Source organism: Calliphora vicina, chromosome 4, assembly GCF_958450345.1.
Source record: "Calliphora vicina chromosome 4, idCalVici1.1, whole genome shotgun sequence".
Classification (NCBI taxonomy): domain Eukaryota; kingdom Metazoa; phylum Arthropoda; class Insecta; order Diptera; family Calliphoridae; genus Calliphora; species Calliphora vicina.
The window spans coordinates 61,752,356-61,772,527 of record NC_088783.1 but is presented as its reverse complement, the minus strand read 5'-3'; the positions used below and the strand labels follow the sequence as shown (position 1 = coordinate 61,772,527).

General features: G+C 31.4%; 1 protein-coding gene across 4 annotated transcripts in view; it reads left to right on the top strand.

The window, feature by feature from the left end:
- LOC135957764 (phospholipid-transporting ATPase ABCA3-like) overlaps positions 1-20,172 on the top strand; it is a 76,602-nt gene that overhangs the window by 37,717 nt on the left and 18,713 nt on the right. For 3 of the 4 annotated variants that reach the window (XM_065508563.1, XM_065508562.1, XM_065508564.1), the window contains exons 2-4: positions 8,780-9,175; positions 13,204-13,266; positions 19,562-20,153. In XM_065508563.1, the coding sequence (XP_065364635.1) occupies positions 8,964-9,175; positions 13,204-13,266; positions 19,562-20,153 (867 nt within the window). In that variant the 5' untranslated portion in view covers positions 8,780-8,963. The remainder of the gene's footprint in view (positions 1-8,779; positions 9,176-13,203; positions 13,267-19,561; positions 20,154-20,172) is intronic. The other variant, XM_065508565.1, reaches the window with a different exon arrangement.

Sequence of the window (20,172 nt, the reverse complement as noted above, 5' to 3'; positions counted from 1 at the left end):
CTCTCAGATAATAACTTACAACATTTTTTTCAGTTAGTATAATGCTCCCTTCGATCAAAAAATTAAAAGCTGGACTATAAGTTTATTCTAAAAAAATGATCTATTTCTGATTCTGTTCCAATCACCTGTGAATGTGTTAATAATTTCTAACATAGAGAACATAGAGCGGAAACTAGAAAAAAACTCAAACAAAAAAATTACTCAAAATAATCACACATATGAGTGTTGTTTTTGTTTTCACATAGTTTTTTCTACTAATACATTCTCTCCACTTAGGTTTTTGACAACTGAGTTAGGTCTTTGACAGGAGAGTTTCCGCTCTATGTCTATTCTCTATGATTTCTAAAGAGTTTTACTTATTGAAATATCAATTTATTTTCAAATGATTTTTTTTTATCAATGGTTTGTTTGAGTACAATAAAAAATTTAGCTCATAAAACACAAAGAGAAATTGTATTGAGTTTAAATTTAACTCCCACAACGACAAATTGTATCGTCATCGACAATATTGTGTTTATAATCTTATTATAATAAATGTCAACACTATATTTTCAGTTCAATCATGAATGAGTTGGCTGATTGAAAATTTGTACTTTACGAGTACTTTCATTAATGAATATTTAGCAGAAATGGAAAATTTAATAACTTTTTCAGTGAAATAAAAATAAAGAAGTTATATTTTAGCAAGTATGACAAAATCGCTAACGATTTTTTAAATTCTTTTTGCTTTTACTAATGTTATTTCAAGTTTCTCCAACCCACGCACACCAGCCTGTTCTTATTTATTTGCAAATAAAATATCTAAATTTGTACTGCATACTTTAGGGAGGTTTTTTATTACAATTGACTGGACTCACCAAAAAAAAAAGAATTTCTGAGTTTTACCCGGAATTTTTGATTTTTTTTTTCTTTACAAACCATCTCCTGAAAATTTCGAATCGAATAAAAAAAAATCAGCCAAATCTTTCCAGCCGTTCTCACGTGATGACATTACATACATGTACCATTTCATTTTTATTTATATAGATATTTATAAATGAAGTTTTCCTAAAAATAGTAATCAAAAAAGTAGTTCTTTAAAATTTGCATTTATCCATTCCTGAGAAATTTTGTTTCGTTCGTAAGCATTTCATTTCAAATTATTGTTATCTTTTAAAGTAAATTAATTTTTTTCTTGTTTCTGAATATTTAAGTAGAGGAATTCCATACCAAAAACAATTTATTAGGAACAGCAAGTTTTTTTCAACTTATCAAAGGTGTCCAATTTATTGTCATGTTAAAAGTTTTTGTTAATTCATTGCAAAACTATTAAATTGTTAATAAACTAAATTGATTATAACAATATCTAATAATCTAATGCTTACATTAGGGAATAGATATTTATGTAGTAGAAAAATATTTAAAACTAGCTGACCCGGTGCGCTTCGCCACCCCAATTAGAATAAAGAAATAGTACTATTAAGTCTCCCGCTCACTCGGGTCCATATAATCTTTATTTCATGTTTCTAAATTCATTGGTGAAGAAATTACTAAAAGTATCATTCGAATAAAGAAATAGTAGCAAAAAGTCTACCCCTAGAATCCTAACTCACTTAGGACCATATATGTTTAATTTCATGTTTCTAAGTCCATTGTTATAGAAATTTCAAAAAAGTACCATACATGAAGTATCCCCTTGAATTTTCACTCACTTTGGACCACATATACTTGTAGTTTCCCACTCACTCGGTTCCATATAAGCTTTATTTCAGGTTTCTAGGTTCATTGGTGAAGAAATTACAAAAAGTACCATTAGAATAAATAAAAAGTACCAAAAAGTCTCCTCATAGAATTCTCACTCACTTAAGACCATATATGCTTAATTTCATGTTTCTAAGTCCATTGTAATATAAAATTCAAAAATGACCATTAGAAGAATGAAAAAGTACCTATAGTTCAGTTCTCACATTTTGGTACCTAAATATAATCCCTTATTTCTAACACTAACTTCACTCAGATACATATCATCTAACTTTAATGTCGATAAGTGTAATAATTTAAAATATTAAAAAGGTACCATTAGGAGAAAAGTACCAATTTCCATTTTCCTCCTTGAACACCCCTCAAGTTTGAAATTTAAAAATATTCCATTTTGCAAAAGTTGTTTATGCTACAGACATGTCTCAATCGATTAAAATCTGTGTTAATGTGCCCAATAATAAATATGTTTTAAAAAAAGTACCAAACTGTTTACCCGGATTTGGCCTAAAATACACCATGGCACTCAAGTTCCAAATAACAACCTGTTAGTTAATTTTTGTATGAATCCAGGAACCAATGTTAAAAAAAATTATCAAAATCGGCTTAATAATTTGCAATAAAATGTATTTTCCCGATTTTATCCCCTTTTTGGTACCTTTTTTTGTCCCCATTGCGGTGTTAAAATATTATTAAAATAATTTTCTGTATCGTGGTGGAAGCTCATGGTAAAATATTCGAATGTCTATGTCAAATTATAGAAAAACATATTTTATGAAAAAGTACCAAAAATAAACACAATTTGTATCCCTTAAGGGTTCGAATTTCCAAAAAGTACCAAACCTATATTTTTTATTTTTTGATAAGTAAAGAATACGATTTAAATTTTGTTTCTATGTTTATTGGTTTAAAAGATACATAGGGTGCCAAAAAAGTACCAAAATAAAGTTTTTACCCGTTTTCTCCCCTAAAAGGTTCGAATTTCGAAAAAGTACGAAACACCTGTAAGCTTATTTTTTAAATGGAGCAACATGCAATTTCAAGGTTTTTTATATCTTTATTAGTTTTGAAGATATAAGATTACCGGATTTACCCGTTTTTACCCTTTTTTACCCCCTAAACGTTCGAATTTCCAAAAATCCCTTCTTAGTGGATCGTTTTGGGGAGGGAGGAACCCACAGTTATGACTGATTCTAGCTTCAGTCGTTTAGGCTGTGGGATGATGAATCAGTCACTCAGTCATTCAGTCATTCAGTCAGTCATTCAGTCAGTCAGTAACGTTGTATATATATAGATAAGGAGTGCGCACGAAAAAAATTGTTCAAAATATTTTAAAATCGTCTGATATGCACCAAAGTTGAAGGAGATTGAAACACCAATGTCATTTTCCAAAAAATTTGATTGTAATTGTCACTGATGAACTGCTCTTGGATTCTCTGAAACCCAAATCCTGCTGTTTTGCTTGTTCACATAGTCATTTAATAGGAAATGTGCTTCATTGTTCATTATCAAATTCTGAATAAACAAAGTCAAATAATGTAATTATCACATTCCAACCTTCAAAGCACAATATCGATTTTTTTTACTGTTTTTACACATATTTTGTTTTAAGAAATAGTTTTAGATATTAAGCCGCATGAACAAAAGCTTAACACACTTCATAGGCCTCTTTAATACTTTTTTTAATCTTTCGTTTTAATGTACTTATTTGTGATTAGATTTCTTTGTTATTACCTTTGATTTTATAATGTTTTCTAAATCTGGCGGACCAAAAAAAAACATAGATGATACAAAGAATTATTTAATTTGTTAAGGAATGTTATTATACCCTTCATAATGAGTGGTAAACGTTACGTCACGTTTTTCATTTCGGATCATTATAGATAACCGAGTCAATATAGCCATGTTCGTCTATTTGTCTGTATGTTGAAATTAACTTTCCGAAGTCCCAAAAATAACCTACAAACATGATTGATACATTCACAGAAAAAATTATATTTCAATTCAAACATTTATCCCATATTGAACTGGTTTCAATTATTTCATAATTAGATCAAGTATTCATTTGCTCAAAAACAAAATTTCTTGATATTTTCTATTGAATTTTGAGTTTTGAATTTGATTATTTTGACAATTGAATATACAATTTTCGTTATTGATTGAATTTCAAATACAAAAATTATTGAATAGATAATTTTCGTAATTGAAAACAGATTTTTGTTATTTTTTGTGTTTCAATTGCGAAAATTATCTATTCAATAATTTTTGTATTTGAAATTCAAGCAATAACGAAAATTGTATATTCAATTGTCAAAATAATCAAATTCAAAACTCAAAATTCAATAGAAAATATGAAGAAATTTTATTTTTGAGCAAATGAATATGTGATTTAATTATGAAATAATTGAAACCAGTTCAATATGTGCCAAATATTTGAATTTAAACGGTTTAAGAAATAGTTTTTTCTATAAGCTAACTTAGGTTGCTATTTAAAATCGAGTAAATCAGGCCACAAATGTCGGAGATATAAGCAAAAATCTATGACTACTTCGATTTTTTGACTGACTGACCGTTTAATCCTCGTTCAGCCTTAACGATTATATATTTAATATGAAATTCGACTAACTTCAAGTTCCTGGGCTTCCCTTGCTAGGGAATGTCTGTTTTAAACAGTTTAATGTCACCTCAATGAGCTTTTTTAGAAAGATAATCTTGCTTGAATTCTGTCACTTCAATGATCCTTTTTAGATAAGATAATTTTGCTCCAATTCTGAACTTTTCCCAATATTCTTTATACAAATTGCTTAGGTTTCCAAACATTTCGTTTTATAAAATTTGGATGTTAAACAGAAACTTTTTCTAAATGCTTTTGTTTTTTAAATTAGCGGAGACGATATAGCCATGTCCGTCTGTACGTTAAAATCAACTTTCCGTAGCCTCCAAATAACTTACAAACATCAATATCAATATGTAGGGAATTCTTCCGACTTGGTTGCTATTTAAAATTGAGAAAATCGGTATACAAATAACTGAGATATAACGAAAACTAGGACAACCTCGATTTTTTTTTTTACCTATTTTTGATCTATATCTGGATTACTTAAGTCATTAATGTAGACAATATGGGTATCTAATGAGAGATATTTCAAAGTCCATTGCAACGATGTTTGTAAGTTAACTTAACCAATTGACCCAATTGGGTCAAAATCGAAAAAAAAAAATTTTAACAGAATTTTTTTTTTTGTATAAGTCCAAAAAAATATTGAAATCGGAATAAAAATATTTTCTTACCCGAATTTTTTAAAAAAAAAATTTTTTTTTATATTAAAAAAATTTTTAAGAAAATAAAAAAAAAATGGAAAAAACTTTTTAAAAAAACAATTTCGAAAAAAAAAATTTTACCCGAATTTTTTTCATAAATTTTTAAAAAAAAAAAAAAAAATTTGGAAAAAAAAATTTTGAAACATAAGATTCGGCACGGCCCTAATTTTTTTTCACTAATAATTTAAAAAAAAATCCAAAAAAAAACTAAAAACCAATTTGCGACTTCATAAATATGTATAAGATTCGGATTCCGAATATAGCTCTCTATCCCAGCAAAAACTTTGCTTACCTAGTAAGCCAGCAAGTATAATTGGAGCAAAGCGATAACTACTTATTATTTGACTGAAACACTACTTACCGTTGTTCGAGATTTTTAAAAAATTCAGGGGTCAAGCTTACAAATGTACTTACAATCAGTTGAGAAATAAGTAGTAAAATCACAACAAGAATATGTAGCTAAAAAAAAAAAACACAAAAAATATTGCCTTGTGTGGGAATCGAACAGTCACATTATTTGCTTGTGTTTGATAGTCAAGCTGCTAACTCACTGCTCCATGTACGAGTCATTTTATTGGAAGTTAACAATAGTTTTAACATCAACATATAAATGAATATGATATGAACAAAAAAATTAATGGCTTTGACAGGTGGCGAACCACTAACCTCCCGTTTTCCAGTCAAACACACTAGATAGCTGTGCTAAATGCAAAAGTTCATTACCAGCCTGCATAAAAATAAGTACTTATTCTAGTAAATAAAATAATGTGCTGGGTAACCACCACTCCTTACAAAAGAATGCATGAAATAACTAGTGGTCATTACAAAAATTCACAAAATTTTTCCTGGGATTTTTTGCGTTTTACTAAAACATTTAGGTTTTTGACAACTGAGTTAGGCCTTTGACAGAAGAGTTTCTAATCTATGTATATTTATCTATGATTACAACTTCAAATAATCATGAGAATGTTGTGCTGAAATCCATTTTAAAATTATTTCTTTTATTTAAAAAACATACGTTTTACCTTTCAAAAATTTAAGCTTCGGCGTTTCTAAGAACCAATCCCTAGTTTGTGTTTAGCCTAAATGGGAACTTAATAAAAAATGTATATTTATACATTTATGTATATTATAGATAACAAAATATATTGTTGATAACAAAAAATCGTAGTGAATTTTATCATTTACAACCGCGAAAATAAAATAGAAATTGGAAAAAAGTCATAATAATAAAAATATGAAACACAAGTGACAGTCATAGAAGATAAATAATATGTTCTTATATTTTGCAATAAGTACTAAGGAATTAACTATTAAGAGCAAAAGTATTTTAGTCAATATTTGTTTTTTTTTTTGTTATGTCTTTCAGGAAGTATCATAAGACTTATCTATCTAATATTTTGTAAGAAAATTCAAATGGGTGTATTGTAATTAACAAGGAAATTAAAAAAGAAAACATTTGAAGGCACTTGATTACAAATAAAAATGTTGCCTTGTTACAAAATAAAATGTTTAAAATGTTGCCCTTTCCATTTTTGAATGTTGCCAATTTAAAAAATAACATTTTCATTACTAAAATTGTTATTAGTATAGAAAATGTTTATTTTAAAATTCAAAAGTAATTTTAGTCAAAAACAAGTAAGAGAGCTATATTCGGCTGTGCCGAATCTTATATACCCTTCACCAAATTATACTTTAAAATAAATTTTTTTAAATATTTTTAGGTAAACAAAATTTAATTTTTTTTTAATTGTTTTCCCAAATTTTTTTAAAAAATTTTTTTTTTAGTTTTTAAATTTTTTTTTGCTAAAAAAAAAGAAATGTCAAAAAAATTTTTTGATGAAAAAAAAATTCGGGTTAAAAAATATTGTAGGTCCAACTTACTATAGCCTTATCTACATCGTTGCAATGGACTTTGAAATATCTATCATTAGATATCCATGTTGTCTATAGTAATGACTTAGTAATCCAGATATAGATCAAAAATAGGTAAAAAATCGAGGTTGTCCCGGTTTTTTGCTCATATCTCCGTTATTTATGGACCGATTTTGCTGATTTTAAATAGCAAACTTCTCGAAAGCATGTCTGATAGAATTATTGAAGATTTGTATCCGGAAGATATCTGGGGTCTTCAGAAAATTGATTTCAACAGACAGACGGACATGGCTTAATCGACTCCGCTATCTATAAGGATCCAGAATATATATACTTTATAGGGTCGGAAATGAAAAATGTAGAAATTACAAATGGAATGACAAACTTATACATATATACCCTTCTCACGAAGGTGAAGGGTATAATAAATGAGCTGTTTAAAAGGCAACTATGATAAAATTTATGACTACAAATGTGTTATAAATTAAGAAAAGTGTACTAATAATACCTTTTAAGTGCAAAGGGCAGAAAAGGCAAAATTTTTGGAAAAACATAAAACCCCAAAGGGAACATGTCGAGATACTGACTATGTTAGATTATCATACGGACATCAATCATTGCTCTGTTACTAATTTTGTATAAAAAGGCAGTATTAAGAAAAGTGTACTAATAAAGCTTTCTAAGGGGAAAGTGCAGAAAAGGCAACATTTTTGCAAGAACATAAAACGCCAAGGGGAACATGTCGAGATATTGAATATGTCAGATTATCAAATGGACATCCATCATGGTTCTGTTAAACATTTTATATTAAAAGGCAGTATTAAGAAAAGTGTATTAATAAAGCTTTTTAAGGGGAAATAGCAGAAAAGACAACATTTTTGCAGGAATATAAATGGCAAGGGGAACATGTCGAGATATTGAATATGTCAGATTATCAAATGGACATCAATCATAGTTCTGTTACACATTTTGTATTAAAATGCAGTATTCTTTTTCCAAAAGAGAAGTGTACTAATAAAATTTTTTAAGGGCAAAGGGCAGAAAAGGCAACATTTTTGCAAGAATATAAAACGCCAAGGGGAACATGTCGAGAGATTGAATATGTCAGATTATCCTATGGACATCAATCATGGTTGTGTTACACATTTTGTATTAAAACCCAGTACTTATATGGTTACATGAAAATATAAACGTGCATTAGGGAAATGTTCATTATACGATTTATCAATTACTTTTATTTATCAGACAATGTACTTGCACTTGTAGTAAGTAAACTTGAACTTGTAAATGTCAACGTTTCTTGCTACACTTTAGATTGTGTATTAGATATTGCAAAAGGGCGCATAGTAATGTTTTGTGTAAACATAATCTAACTATTGTATATAAATGTTATAAAATAATAAATATTAGACGTATACTAAAAATACATATAGTAATCTTATCGGAAATAATCAGTCTGTTAAAAAAAAACAATAGAATGACATAAGGAAATATTGATATTTTCAAAATACTAAAGCTAAAAACATTTAGGAACTTCAGGATAGGTTGGTAACATGATACAACAATATAAGGTACCCCCAGTAGAAAATAAATTCTCAATTAAACAATTCTTGTTACGTCAAACAAAAGAAAATATAGAAAAATATGAAAAAAAAATCAAAAGCAAAGTTTGACATTATAGGGCTAAATATTGAAAACTCTCCATAGTGATTCAACCTTCTACAATTATTGTATCATGGGTTGGTAAAATGTGACTGGAATAATACAGAAAATACAAAATTTGATACAGATTTATAATAATCAACCACTAACCATTATTCTCTCTTTTTTATCTTTTCTCTTGCAGATCTTCTTCAACACCTTCAAAATTCCCATTTGGTTTAACAACAGGATTTGTTAAACACTCCACCTCCTACTTCTTCCATTCATCTTAACACTTTGACTACGTCTACATTCATTTAATCTTAATGTCTCAACATACATACTAGTGAATTAATTTAATTAGCTAAATATTTACAACAAAAAAAAAAATGGTTCGCGTCACAAGTTGGGCGAAATTTAGATTATTACTTTGGAAAAATTGGCTACTGCAATGGAATCAAAAATGGCAACTTGTTATCGAATTACTGCTGCCGGCTATCTTCTCACTGTTGCTGGTATTAGTGCGTACATTAGTGGTGGCAGAACCAAAATCGATTACCACTTATGATCCACAAAATATAACTAATCTCAATTTATTCGAGTAAGTAAAATGTTTTAAAAAATCTTTATATTCAATAAATTTGTTTTTAAAATTTTAAACTTTATCACAATCTCATAAGAAGACGAAAAATTAGTCTTGTAATTACTATAAATATTAATTTGAGATCTTCTGGATACTTCTAGATGGCGGATACGATTTAACAATGTCTGAAATTAATTTGCAAATCCTCAAAAATAGACAGCGAATGAAGAAGCTCTCTTATTTGTTATCCCTTTGCCCTCTTTTCTGAAGAAAACACTTCTATAAATATTCGCCCTGAAAATTCTAGAACTGTGAATAAAACTTCCGGCGAAACGATTTCGCATTCTTGTCGTATATTCTCTTTAAGAGCTGTCAGAGTCTGCGGTTTGTTTACATTAGTATTCGCCATTCATAGAGCGCAGTGATTTAGAAACATTTTATTCTGGAAATAATTTGGAAGCTCGTGAACGAGTGGAGATGTCTTAATGAACTTTTACACATTCAGAGTTAAGTCAGTTTTTGAATTGATTTGTATTTATATGAGTTCGTAGCTGGAATGGGGACTAGTGGACGGCTCTCCAAATTTAGTCGCCTCGGGTGACCAAAATTCTTTTATTACACGAATATCTAGACATTTTATGTTGAGATAGTACTTGAAATGTCTACAAAAGTCCTGGTTTGCTTGAGTGGTTTATCGTTTTAAGAACAAGAGATAATTTAATGGCCTATGTCATCTTATGGGATCTTTTCGGAAAAAACCCACGCTTCTGTAAATGTCACCATAATAAGGCAAGACATTTCAATAGAACTTCGCGCTATTTTCGAATATTTCTTTCTCCTAATCTATTCCCTTTTTTTCTAAACGACCTTCTATGTCAAACTTCTTTTGCAGATGACAGCAATATTTGCCAATATTACAGACCAAGCCTGTCGGAGATTAGGGCAATGAAGCATACAATTAATGATTCCCTTAATCGGGACCTTCTGACAATCTCGGAATGGGGTTGTGCGAATAGGGTAGCTTTCAATGCTCGCAAGACTCAGTGTTGCATGTTGACACAAAAATGAACGACAGACTATGTCGCTTCATCTGTATTTAGGGGTGGTGTATATATTGTGGAATCAGACGCTCTCAATGTTCTTAGCATGAGAATACAATGTGATGTCCGCTGGTCTAAACACATTTTTCAAGTGTCGAACAATTTCTGAAAAGGTGTTGGAATTACTTCCCTCCATCTGATCTCTTTACTATTTACAACACTTATATCCGACCCTAAATAGAATGAAACTCTCATGTATGGGCCGTAGTTTATTTTGGAGCTTCTAGACCGCGTACATGAGATTATTGATAATAGTACGGTATCCAACTCTATTGATTCGCTGGAGCATCGACGCAATGTGGGCTGCGTTTCACTGTTCTATCGGTTCTACAATGGAATGTGTTCTGATAAAATTAGGGAAGTTGTTCTTCATACACGCATTTTTACGTAATACACGTTTTTTTTTTAAAACACATCCCTTTGTGGTCGATTGGTCTGAGCACAGCGCAACACACTACAGGGAAAATTCGTTCTTTAGCCGTACTGTACGTATGTGGAACAAACTTCCCGCTGAAGTGTTTCCTGTCATTTTCAGTGTAGGAAAGTTCGTAGTTGGCATGAGTTTGTGGGTGGCACTCCAAAGATGCTAGTCTCGGTCTTACAGAATTAAAAAAATAACCACGTCATTTTTTATTTAGTTAGTATTTGAATATATTTATTGGGTTTATGACTTATAAATGTGGGATTTTTTCAAAGTTTTAGCTTTAACTTCCTAGCCATTGTTAGCTAGGAAGTTTTCCTATCTTTCTGGCCACATATGGATTTCACGCCAAAGGAACTGTTCATCTTTTGAGACCAAGAACGAATCAATCCGATATTATACACTGTTCCAAAGTGAAGCGTATCTCAGATAGAGCGTTCTGCTTCGATCAAAAAAAAAAATAGTAGTTGGACAGGGCAAAATCTGGTGAGGCAAAACATCCACTTCTTTCTAAATAGTTTTGAACAGGTATTGCAACATGCGGCCTAGCGTTGTCATAATGGAATATTAGGTTTTCATGTCTGGCCTCATATTCTGGGCGTTTTTCGTACAATGCTCGCTTCAAACGAATCAGTTGAATTCGGTACAGGTTCCCTTTGATGGTCTGGTCAGATTTCAGAAGCTCATAAGATATACAGCATTATCTTTATCCATTTTTCATCGCAAGTAATGATTCGGTGCAAAAATGATTTCCATTTATAGCGTTCAAACATCATTTCGGACATGTGCTTCAATTCGTATGGTATCCAATTTCCCTGATGAATCCAACAGCTAGCAAGAGTTTTGAAATTGCTGATTGAGTAGCTCCCAATGATTTAGCAAGCTCTTGATGAGTTCGACAACAATCTTCATGGATTAATGCCTTCAATTCTTGGTCTTCAAATTTATTTGACTGACCTTTGCAATCTTTGTCTTCCGTATCAAAATCACCACTTCTGAACCGAACAAACCCTCCCTCGCTCGTTGAAACCGGAAAACATATACCATTAATAAAGCAAAACTTCGCGAATATGACGTTGTTGGCATTAAATTCTCCATCGTTCTGCATCGATCGAAAAAAATAGTAGTCGGAATGGTCACTGTCGAAACGTAAGAACTTACCAACCACTTCATTCTAAATACTTTTTAACAGGTATATGTTACAATACGATCGTTGCCATGGTGGAATATTACGGTTCTGGTATTTTCCGGACAATGCTCGCTTCAAACGAATCATATACATATACATATATATGGCTTTGGTGTCGATTCGACTGGTTGGTCGGGCTTCACATACGTTTCGGGTTATCATAATGTTTACATTATTCATCGCAAGTAATGATTCAGTGCTTTTCCTTTATAGCGTTCAAACATCATTTCTCAAGTTCTCTCGGCTTCAATTTGAATGGTACCCAATTTCCCTATTTTTGGATGAATCCTGCTGCTCGCAAATGTTTCGAAGTTGCTGCTTGAGTAGCTTCCAATGATTTAGCAAGATCTTGTTGAGTTTTACAATAACCTTCATGGAGTAATGCCTACCATTCTTGGTCTTCAAACTTTTTTGGATGGCCTAGGCGATCTTTGTCTTCCGTGTCCATCCATCTATCGCAAAAATATCAACTACTCACTTTTAGAAAAAAATTCAATTTTAATTTCCAAAATGAGTCAAAGTTGACCCGTAGACCTTATGAAGGATAAGAAAAACATAGCTTTGGGGAATCCCAGTTTTCATACAGGATGAAAAGAGACAGATATATATTAGTGCTACCAAAGCCCTGAAAAATTTAACTTAATTGAGCGTAACAAAAGTTCAAGATTTTTGCTCCAGTTCAAATATGACCCAAAGACCTTAAACAGAATTTTAAAGCTATTTGGTTTGTCAATTTTTCTCTAAAAACCTGACATTTGAAATTAAATAAAATTCAAACAACTCACTTTTAGAAAAAATTCTGTTTTAATTTCAAAATTGGTCAAATTGGACCCGAAGATCCTATGATCCTCAAGTTGTAAAGTTTCCAGGAGACTCACAAACATTTCCTTCTCTTTTAAATGATACGTGGATTCTCTCAGATCCACAGGAGATCAAAATTTGTTTGTTTATGAATCCAGCTGATTATAAACTTCGATGGGAAATCGTCCTCTGTATTTTTCTGATTCAGTAGAGTGTGGAGACCAGAATAATGATGTGTAGTATATCCTAAAGTTTCATCATCCTTCAATATGCTGATATATTATCGGTTACCTTCTACATATACGAGCTCGTATAATGGTTTCGCTTTTTACTGTCTTGTTCTCCATTCTGAAAGCCTTCTTACTTATCTATGCCAAGTTACAAATGAAGATTGTGATAAAGGTTTGAAATAGTGTAACAGAATTTAAACATATATTTTTTAAGGTTTATACGATTTATATTAAATTTCAACTATATAAGTAATTATTTAATGATTTTCTTTTTAATTTGAAAAAATAATAAAACAAAACCATAGAATATCTGTAGTACAGGCTCGAACAATACGTAGATTTTTATTAAGTGCTCTATCGAAAGACAGGTAAAACATTGCACGTTTTCAAATCTTGTTATTTTATATTTACTTTTTTGTTAATGGGCACTGAAATTTGTTTGTAATATTGTTCCCAAAATTAACACAAATTAAATTACTAATAATAAACAAATAATAAAGTATTTTTAAACATATTTGGAAAAATGTTAAAAACCAATGTTGTAGTAAGTAGTTGGTAGTTTTTAACCCCTAACCAATTAGTTTTTTGGAAAATGTCTCATTAATTTATGTTATTTTAGTCGTATATTATATTAATTATGTTTCAGTATTGAAAACTTTTATTAATTCCTATTAATGTTTATTTAGATGTGTACTAATATTGGTTAAAGTAGTTAAATTAAAAATATAACTAAAGCGTAATCTGCTGCTAATTAAACTATTAACATTCACTCCTATAGTGAAAAACATGTGAAATTTATGTTCCCATGAAATATCCATTTTCACCCAAGAGAATATTGCTATCGTGATATTCCCCTGAACTTTTCATTCACAATAGTTGATTTTGTTCGTAACAGCTGCTTATTGTTTACAAAATTCCATTTAAACATTTCCCATGTTGCGGGATATTTCACGTAAACAAGAGGGAACATATTTCATGTGAAATATTGATTCGCGATAGGGGTGATTTATTCTGATTATCTCTACTAATGGCCGGCTAAGTAACTTACATTATTGAGAAAAACTTTAAAATATTTTTAGATTTCAAATAAATTAAGGAACTAATTTTCTCTGTGCCTTCAAACAAATGACTCACACTGTATTTTTCTCTAAGTAATTAACGTTTTGCATATTGCTTCTCTAGCTAATGACGTAAATTCTCTGTAAAATTGTATTTTTATACAAACATTTACTTAACGCAATGAATCATCATGTAAATATTTGTTTAATGGCCACGTTTGCAATTTAGGCGAACAAAATTCAAAAGAATTAATAAAATACATATTAAAATAAATTTCTATCAGACACACCTGGAAGTGGATATCAATTTAGAAACTTAACTTTGACCTTTTCTACTCATTGCATTGATTAGTTTACAAAAAAAAAATCAGCCTAATCGTCTTTTTAATGTTTAATATATGTATGTGTAATTAAATACTTTTGTCTCGCTACAATTGTATGGTTTTCATGTTATTATTGCGTTTTTTTGAATACACTAACTGTTGCGTTTTAATTGTACGTCACGCCTCCATTTTTCAATATAATCACACTCAGTTGAAGTAATAACACAATCGCACCGGCACGGCATTTATGCTACATACCTTCTAGAAGTAACTGGTTTTTATTTATTTAGAAATCAAAAACAGTTCATGAATGAAATTTTTGTAAAAAACAATAATCTCAAACAAGTTTATTGTCTCATATTTACGACTACGATAGAGACAAGTCCTTGGTTTGAGGAATTCCTAGATTATTGATTATTGTAACACTGAAAGCAAACTTAGGGCCATTATTACAACTTGCCGTTATAGTTAAAGGTAACTTTAAGGAATAGAAAAAGGTACCCTTAAAGGTAACTTTAACTATAACGGCAAGTTGTAATAATGGCCCTTAATATATCAGACAATGATAAAACAATCTTACTGACATGCATGTCATTATGAATACCCTTTACTCAGCATTAAATAATTTGAAATTCGAGCACTTTCCACTCTTCAGCTGGTGAGCGGATGTTAGAGGGCTTAAAAAGACCATAGTCGACTATGTTGGGACCGCATTTCTTACCATTACTTAAGTGTTCTTCAATTGATGATGCTTTCATAGGTGTTTTTACCCAAAACCATCGTACTAGAAAACAGAGATTGAAGAATTTTTGTTATTTCTTTGATGCTAGTTATTATAAACCTAATTTTTTTATTTCTCCATTACCCCTTTTGGGAGCATATGGCTTCCAAAAAGCATCTCCATCTTACACGATTTGATGCAGTTGTTTTCGCGTCTTCCCATGTAAGAATACACAGTCCTAGTTCTTTAAGTATCGTCCATCTCCATGTATTCTTTGGCCTAACACGTCCTCTTGAGCCTTGGTTATACTGTCAGGATTCCCAAGTTTTTTTCCTCCATTTTGTTGCAGTTGATTTCGCGTCTTCCCATATATGATTGCACTGTCCTAGTTCTTGTAGTATCGTGCGTCTCCATGTATTTTTGTCCAACCACGGCTTCTTGAGCCTTGGTTTTACTGTCCGGATTCTAAAGTTTTTTTTTATTTCTCCATTACCCCTCTTGGGAGCATATGGCTTCCCAAAAGCATTTCCATCTTACACGATTTATTGCAGTTGAATTCGAGTCTTTCAATTTAAGATTACACTGTCCTAGTTCTTGGAGTATCGTGCGTCTCCATGTATTATTTTTCCAACCACGACTTCTTGAGCCTTGAGGGTTCTACTCTAGCGCCATCCTTGTTATACTATCGGAATTCTTTCTGATAGTATGGCCGATCCACCTCCATTTCCTACGTTTTATTTGTGTTAGTATGGGTTCCTCGTTGTTCCAGAGCTGATGTTGTTAGTCCAGCATATGATTCTGAGGTACTAACCAATTTTCACCTCCGTACAATAGAGTACGCTTTACACATGCGTTGAATATTCCAATTTTGGTTCGTCTGGATATTTGTGAGTTTCGCCATACTGGTTGTAGTCTTCCGAATGCCGCTATTACTTTATTGAGCCTGTTATTCACGTCTGTTTCAGTGCCGCCATTCGTTGATACTGTACTGCGTAGATAGCAGAAGCTTTCTATGTATTCAACTGGTTGGTCGTGAAGCATGATTGTATCGGTGCTAACGTTATTGATTCTCATAGCTTTGGTTTTCTTGATACAATTTATCTCAAGTCCAACATTGCGAGCTAATCTTTTCAAATCTTCTACTTTTTAGAGATATTGTGCGAGAGTATAATCCGCATAATCCAAATCCTTGAGTTGACGTGAGAGGCTCCATGTTATTCCTCTTCTCTCTGAACATACTTTTCTCCTGATGTCATTTAGCACTATAGTGAATAGCAGGGGTGATAGGGGTCATCCTTGTTTTACACCAGCGTTTGTGTGAAATGTTTGACTTATATTCCCGTTGTGATGAACTTATAGTTCTGCAACCTCGTACATTGCTCTGATGATTCGAGTTATTTTCTGGGGTACTCCTTTTCTTCTCAATGCTTTTCATATGGCAATCCTTCTGATGGTATCTTGAAATCTACGAACAGTAGGTACAGGGGAGTTCACCATTCCAGGGATTGTTCTATTATAATAAGTAGAGTGTTGGCCTGGTCTACGCAACTCCTGTTAAGCCGGAAACCTGCCTGTTCATCTCGTAGATTATTCTCCATTTTAATTCAAAGCCATCCCTGTGTTATGACTGAGTAATTCCTCTTCAGTTGTTGCAATCTTTCAAGTCGCCACATTTCGGTAACTTAACGATGATGCCATTCTTCTAAGTTGGAGGTAGCCTTTCCTCCTTCCAGACTGATGTGATGTGCGGTCGTAGAAGTTCAGCTGTGGTTTCGACATCATATGCCCTGTCATTTCTTAACTTCCCGATGGCCTCCTTTATCTCACTTACACTGAGGGGGCTGCTTGATATTCTTAAGTTTTTTTTTGCAGTGCTTTTGTTTTCAATTTCGTTGTCCTCAGTAGTTTCATCTGTGGCGACGTTACTAATTTCTTCGATCTTTGGGTCTGTGCATTATTGTTTGTTAATAGTATACCACTGCGATCAGCGACTGGTTGGCTTCTGATCTGGAACTCATATTGGAACTGGAACTTCATATTTTTCTGGAACTTTTTTTGTCTCTTCTTTGAGCTCTCTTTACTTGTTTTGCCAGTAGTTGGTAGCTGCTGTCCTAAAGTGTTGTTGTTGCTTAACTGCAGCTTGAGTTCCCTTCTTTGAGAAACCAGGTTCCAAGTGTCGTCTGATATACAAGCTTTTCTTTATTGTTGCGCTATAACTTCTTCTGCGACTCGGTTTTAAATAAAAAACTGAATTATTTACTGTAAACTCTTATCGATTCTTGAATTTATTAAAGACAAGAAATATGCACTGATTTAACCCATTACAATTTCATATTATACTCTAACAAACCCGATAAAAATTATCGATTGGTATGTGCTGTTGCCGTTGAAAGTGTTTAAATTCGAGTTTCCAAAAAACCGAAGAATTTCGGTTTTAAAAAATTTAAAACCGATCGGTTTCGCTCGGTTTTGTGATAAATTATTAAATTTCAAGTATAGAAACCAACTCCGTTGATAATATAGAAAAAGCTTTACGGGTGTTCAAGAGGATAATGAAAATTGGTACATTTTCTTTTAATGGTACTTTTTTAATATATTAAATTAGTTAGCTTATATACATTAAAGTTGAATAATATGCTTCTCAGTAAAGAAATAATCAAGAATAGGGGCTCAATGGTATTATGATACCAAAAAAGGAAAACTAAACCAAATTAAGGAGTACTCTTTCGTTCTTCAAAATGGTACTTGTTGAGTTTTCTACAATATTGAACCTATAATAAATTACTTTGATTTCAAACTTGATGAGGGTTCAATTGTAGAAAATTGGTACTTTATATTATAATTGTACTTTTTATTATATTAAATTATTTTACTTATGTACATAAAAGTTGGCAATAGTACTCTTTCTTTATTGTAATAGTACTTTTGGAATATTTTATAATAAACCAAAAACACACGTGATTCTGAATGAGTTAGAATTCGCAAAAGGTGACTTAAGTGGTACATTTTCATTAATAATGGGCCCACAAATAAGAAATTATTCATTCATGATGCTGAGTGGGAATACAAAATGTGGGTCTTTATGGTCTTTTTTAATTCTAATAATAAGTTTCGAACGTTTCCACATTACAATGACCCAATAAACTTGAAACTAGAGACATGTTATCCTGAATTATTATTAATTCACAAAGGCAGACTTAATAGTACTATTTCTTTCTTCTAATTGGGGTGGCAAAGCGCACCGGGTTCTCCAGTACTCCATACTTTTATTGAATATTTGAAAATAACTAAGTCTTTGTTAAAACCACTTTGCAGTCTTTTCTTTAAATTAAAAAAATAAACAGTCATTTGAATTTTAATTGTCAGGAAATACTTGGATGAATCTTTGGATGAAAAAGTTTGTTACTCATTTCAAAATTTTTAACTTTTCTACTGAAAATAGATTAAAAGTCAAAACCAAAGAATAATTATCGGTTTCGGTTTTAGGCCTTGAAAAACCGCGGTTTCGGTTTCGATTAAAACCGAACACGAAACTCTAGTTTAAATATGGTGCTCATCAGCTAATATTTATGTCGATAAGTTTAATCAAGTTTTGCGGACATTTTTTGTGATAAAGATATGTCTCAAAAAATTCAAATATGTATTCATATTTTTAAAAAAGTACCAAACTGTACCCGGATTGAGCTTATTTTCCCCAAAATCGCAGTATTTAAGACGTTATAAAATATGTGTGATCACAGATTCAGCTTATTTTCGTAAACTCGCTGTATTTATAAAGTTATTAATGATTTACGATTTAATACATTCTCACACTTAGGTTTTTGACAACTCAGTTAGGTCTTTGAAAGGAGAGTTTCCGATCTATGTGTATTTATCTATATCTATATATGAGCGATCACAGTTAGAGCTTATTTTGGGTGGGTCATAAAGTCCGTGACTTTTTTTAATGAAACAGGTTTTTGGATAAAGAATATTTTTATTTTTAAACATAGTCTCCTTTGAGCTCTATCCAAAAAATATGATATTTCATCGTTGAAGTCAAACCTCTTTCCGACGAGACATTTTTAGGTCTGGAAACAAGAAATAGTCACGCGAAGACTAGATGGAACATTTCGTAGCCTAATTCATGGAAATTTTATATAAATGATTAAAATTTTATTTTATTCCCTACCTGAATTTTTTAACTTAAAGAAAAATTAAAAGTTTCTGTTCCTATAAGTATTTAACCTGCTAATTAATACTAGTATATTATTGTCAACTTTATATTAACAAAATATTCTACTTTTTATTACTGAAGTTTATATTAATACAATACCAACAATAATAAAATATTTCGTAACAAAGTAATTAAATAACATTTTAAATAACATTTTTTTAAATAACTATATAAAACCATGTAGATAATTAATTAGATTTGTTAATGTTCTGCTCCAATAGTTATGCAGATAAATTTAATCAAATTAACAGCCTTAATGTATGCTAAACAAATTAGTTGTATTGTTATAACTTATATCTCTAATATAAAAAAATAATGCTTTTGTTCTTTATTTCTCTCCTTTAGAACAACTATGGCAAGTTTGCCCAATGCCAAGCCAGTCCCCTTCACCCTGGGCTACTCACCCGAAAATAGTATATTAAAAAATATAGTTCAAGAAGCCGCTACATCCTTACGTTTGAAAGGCATTCAGGGTTACAGTGATGCAACGACAATGCAATATGACCTAGAGGGTGGCAAACAGTTGACCGGTATACAGTTTGATGATAGTTGGAGCAATATTACTGATTATCCCATGGATTTCTCATTTGCTTTACGTTTTCCCAGTGAATTGAGAACATCATCACAAAATTTACCCATGACCTGGTTGACAATGAAACTGTTTATGCCCATCGATTTGTCGGGTCCCAGAAATGCCGGTTCTCAAGATGGTGGTCTGCCAGTTGGCTATTTGCGTGAGGGTTTCCTACCCGTTCAAAATGCCATCTCAATGGCATACATGAAACTGGTAACGAATAATAATGAACTGCCATATGTTGAAATGCAACGTTATCCGTATCCGGCTTATATTTTTGATCCGCTGTTAGAGGGTCTGTCGTCTATAATGTCGTTGATTATATTGTTAAGTTTTATTTATCCCTGTACTTATATAGTTAAGGTGAGGTTTTTTGTTTTAT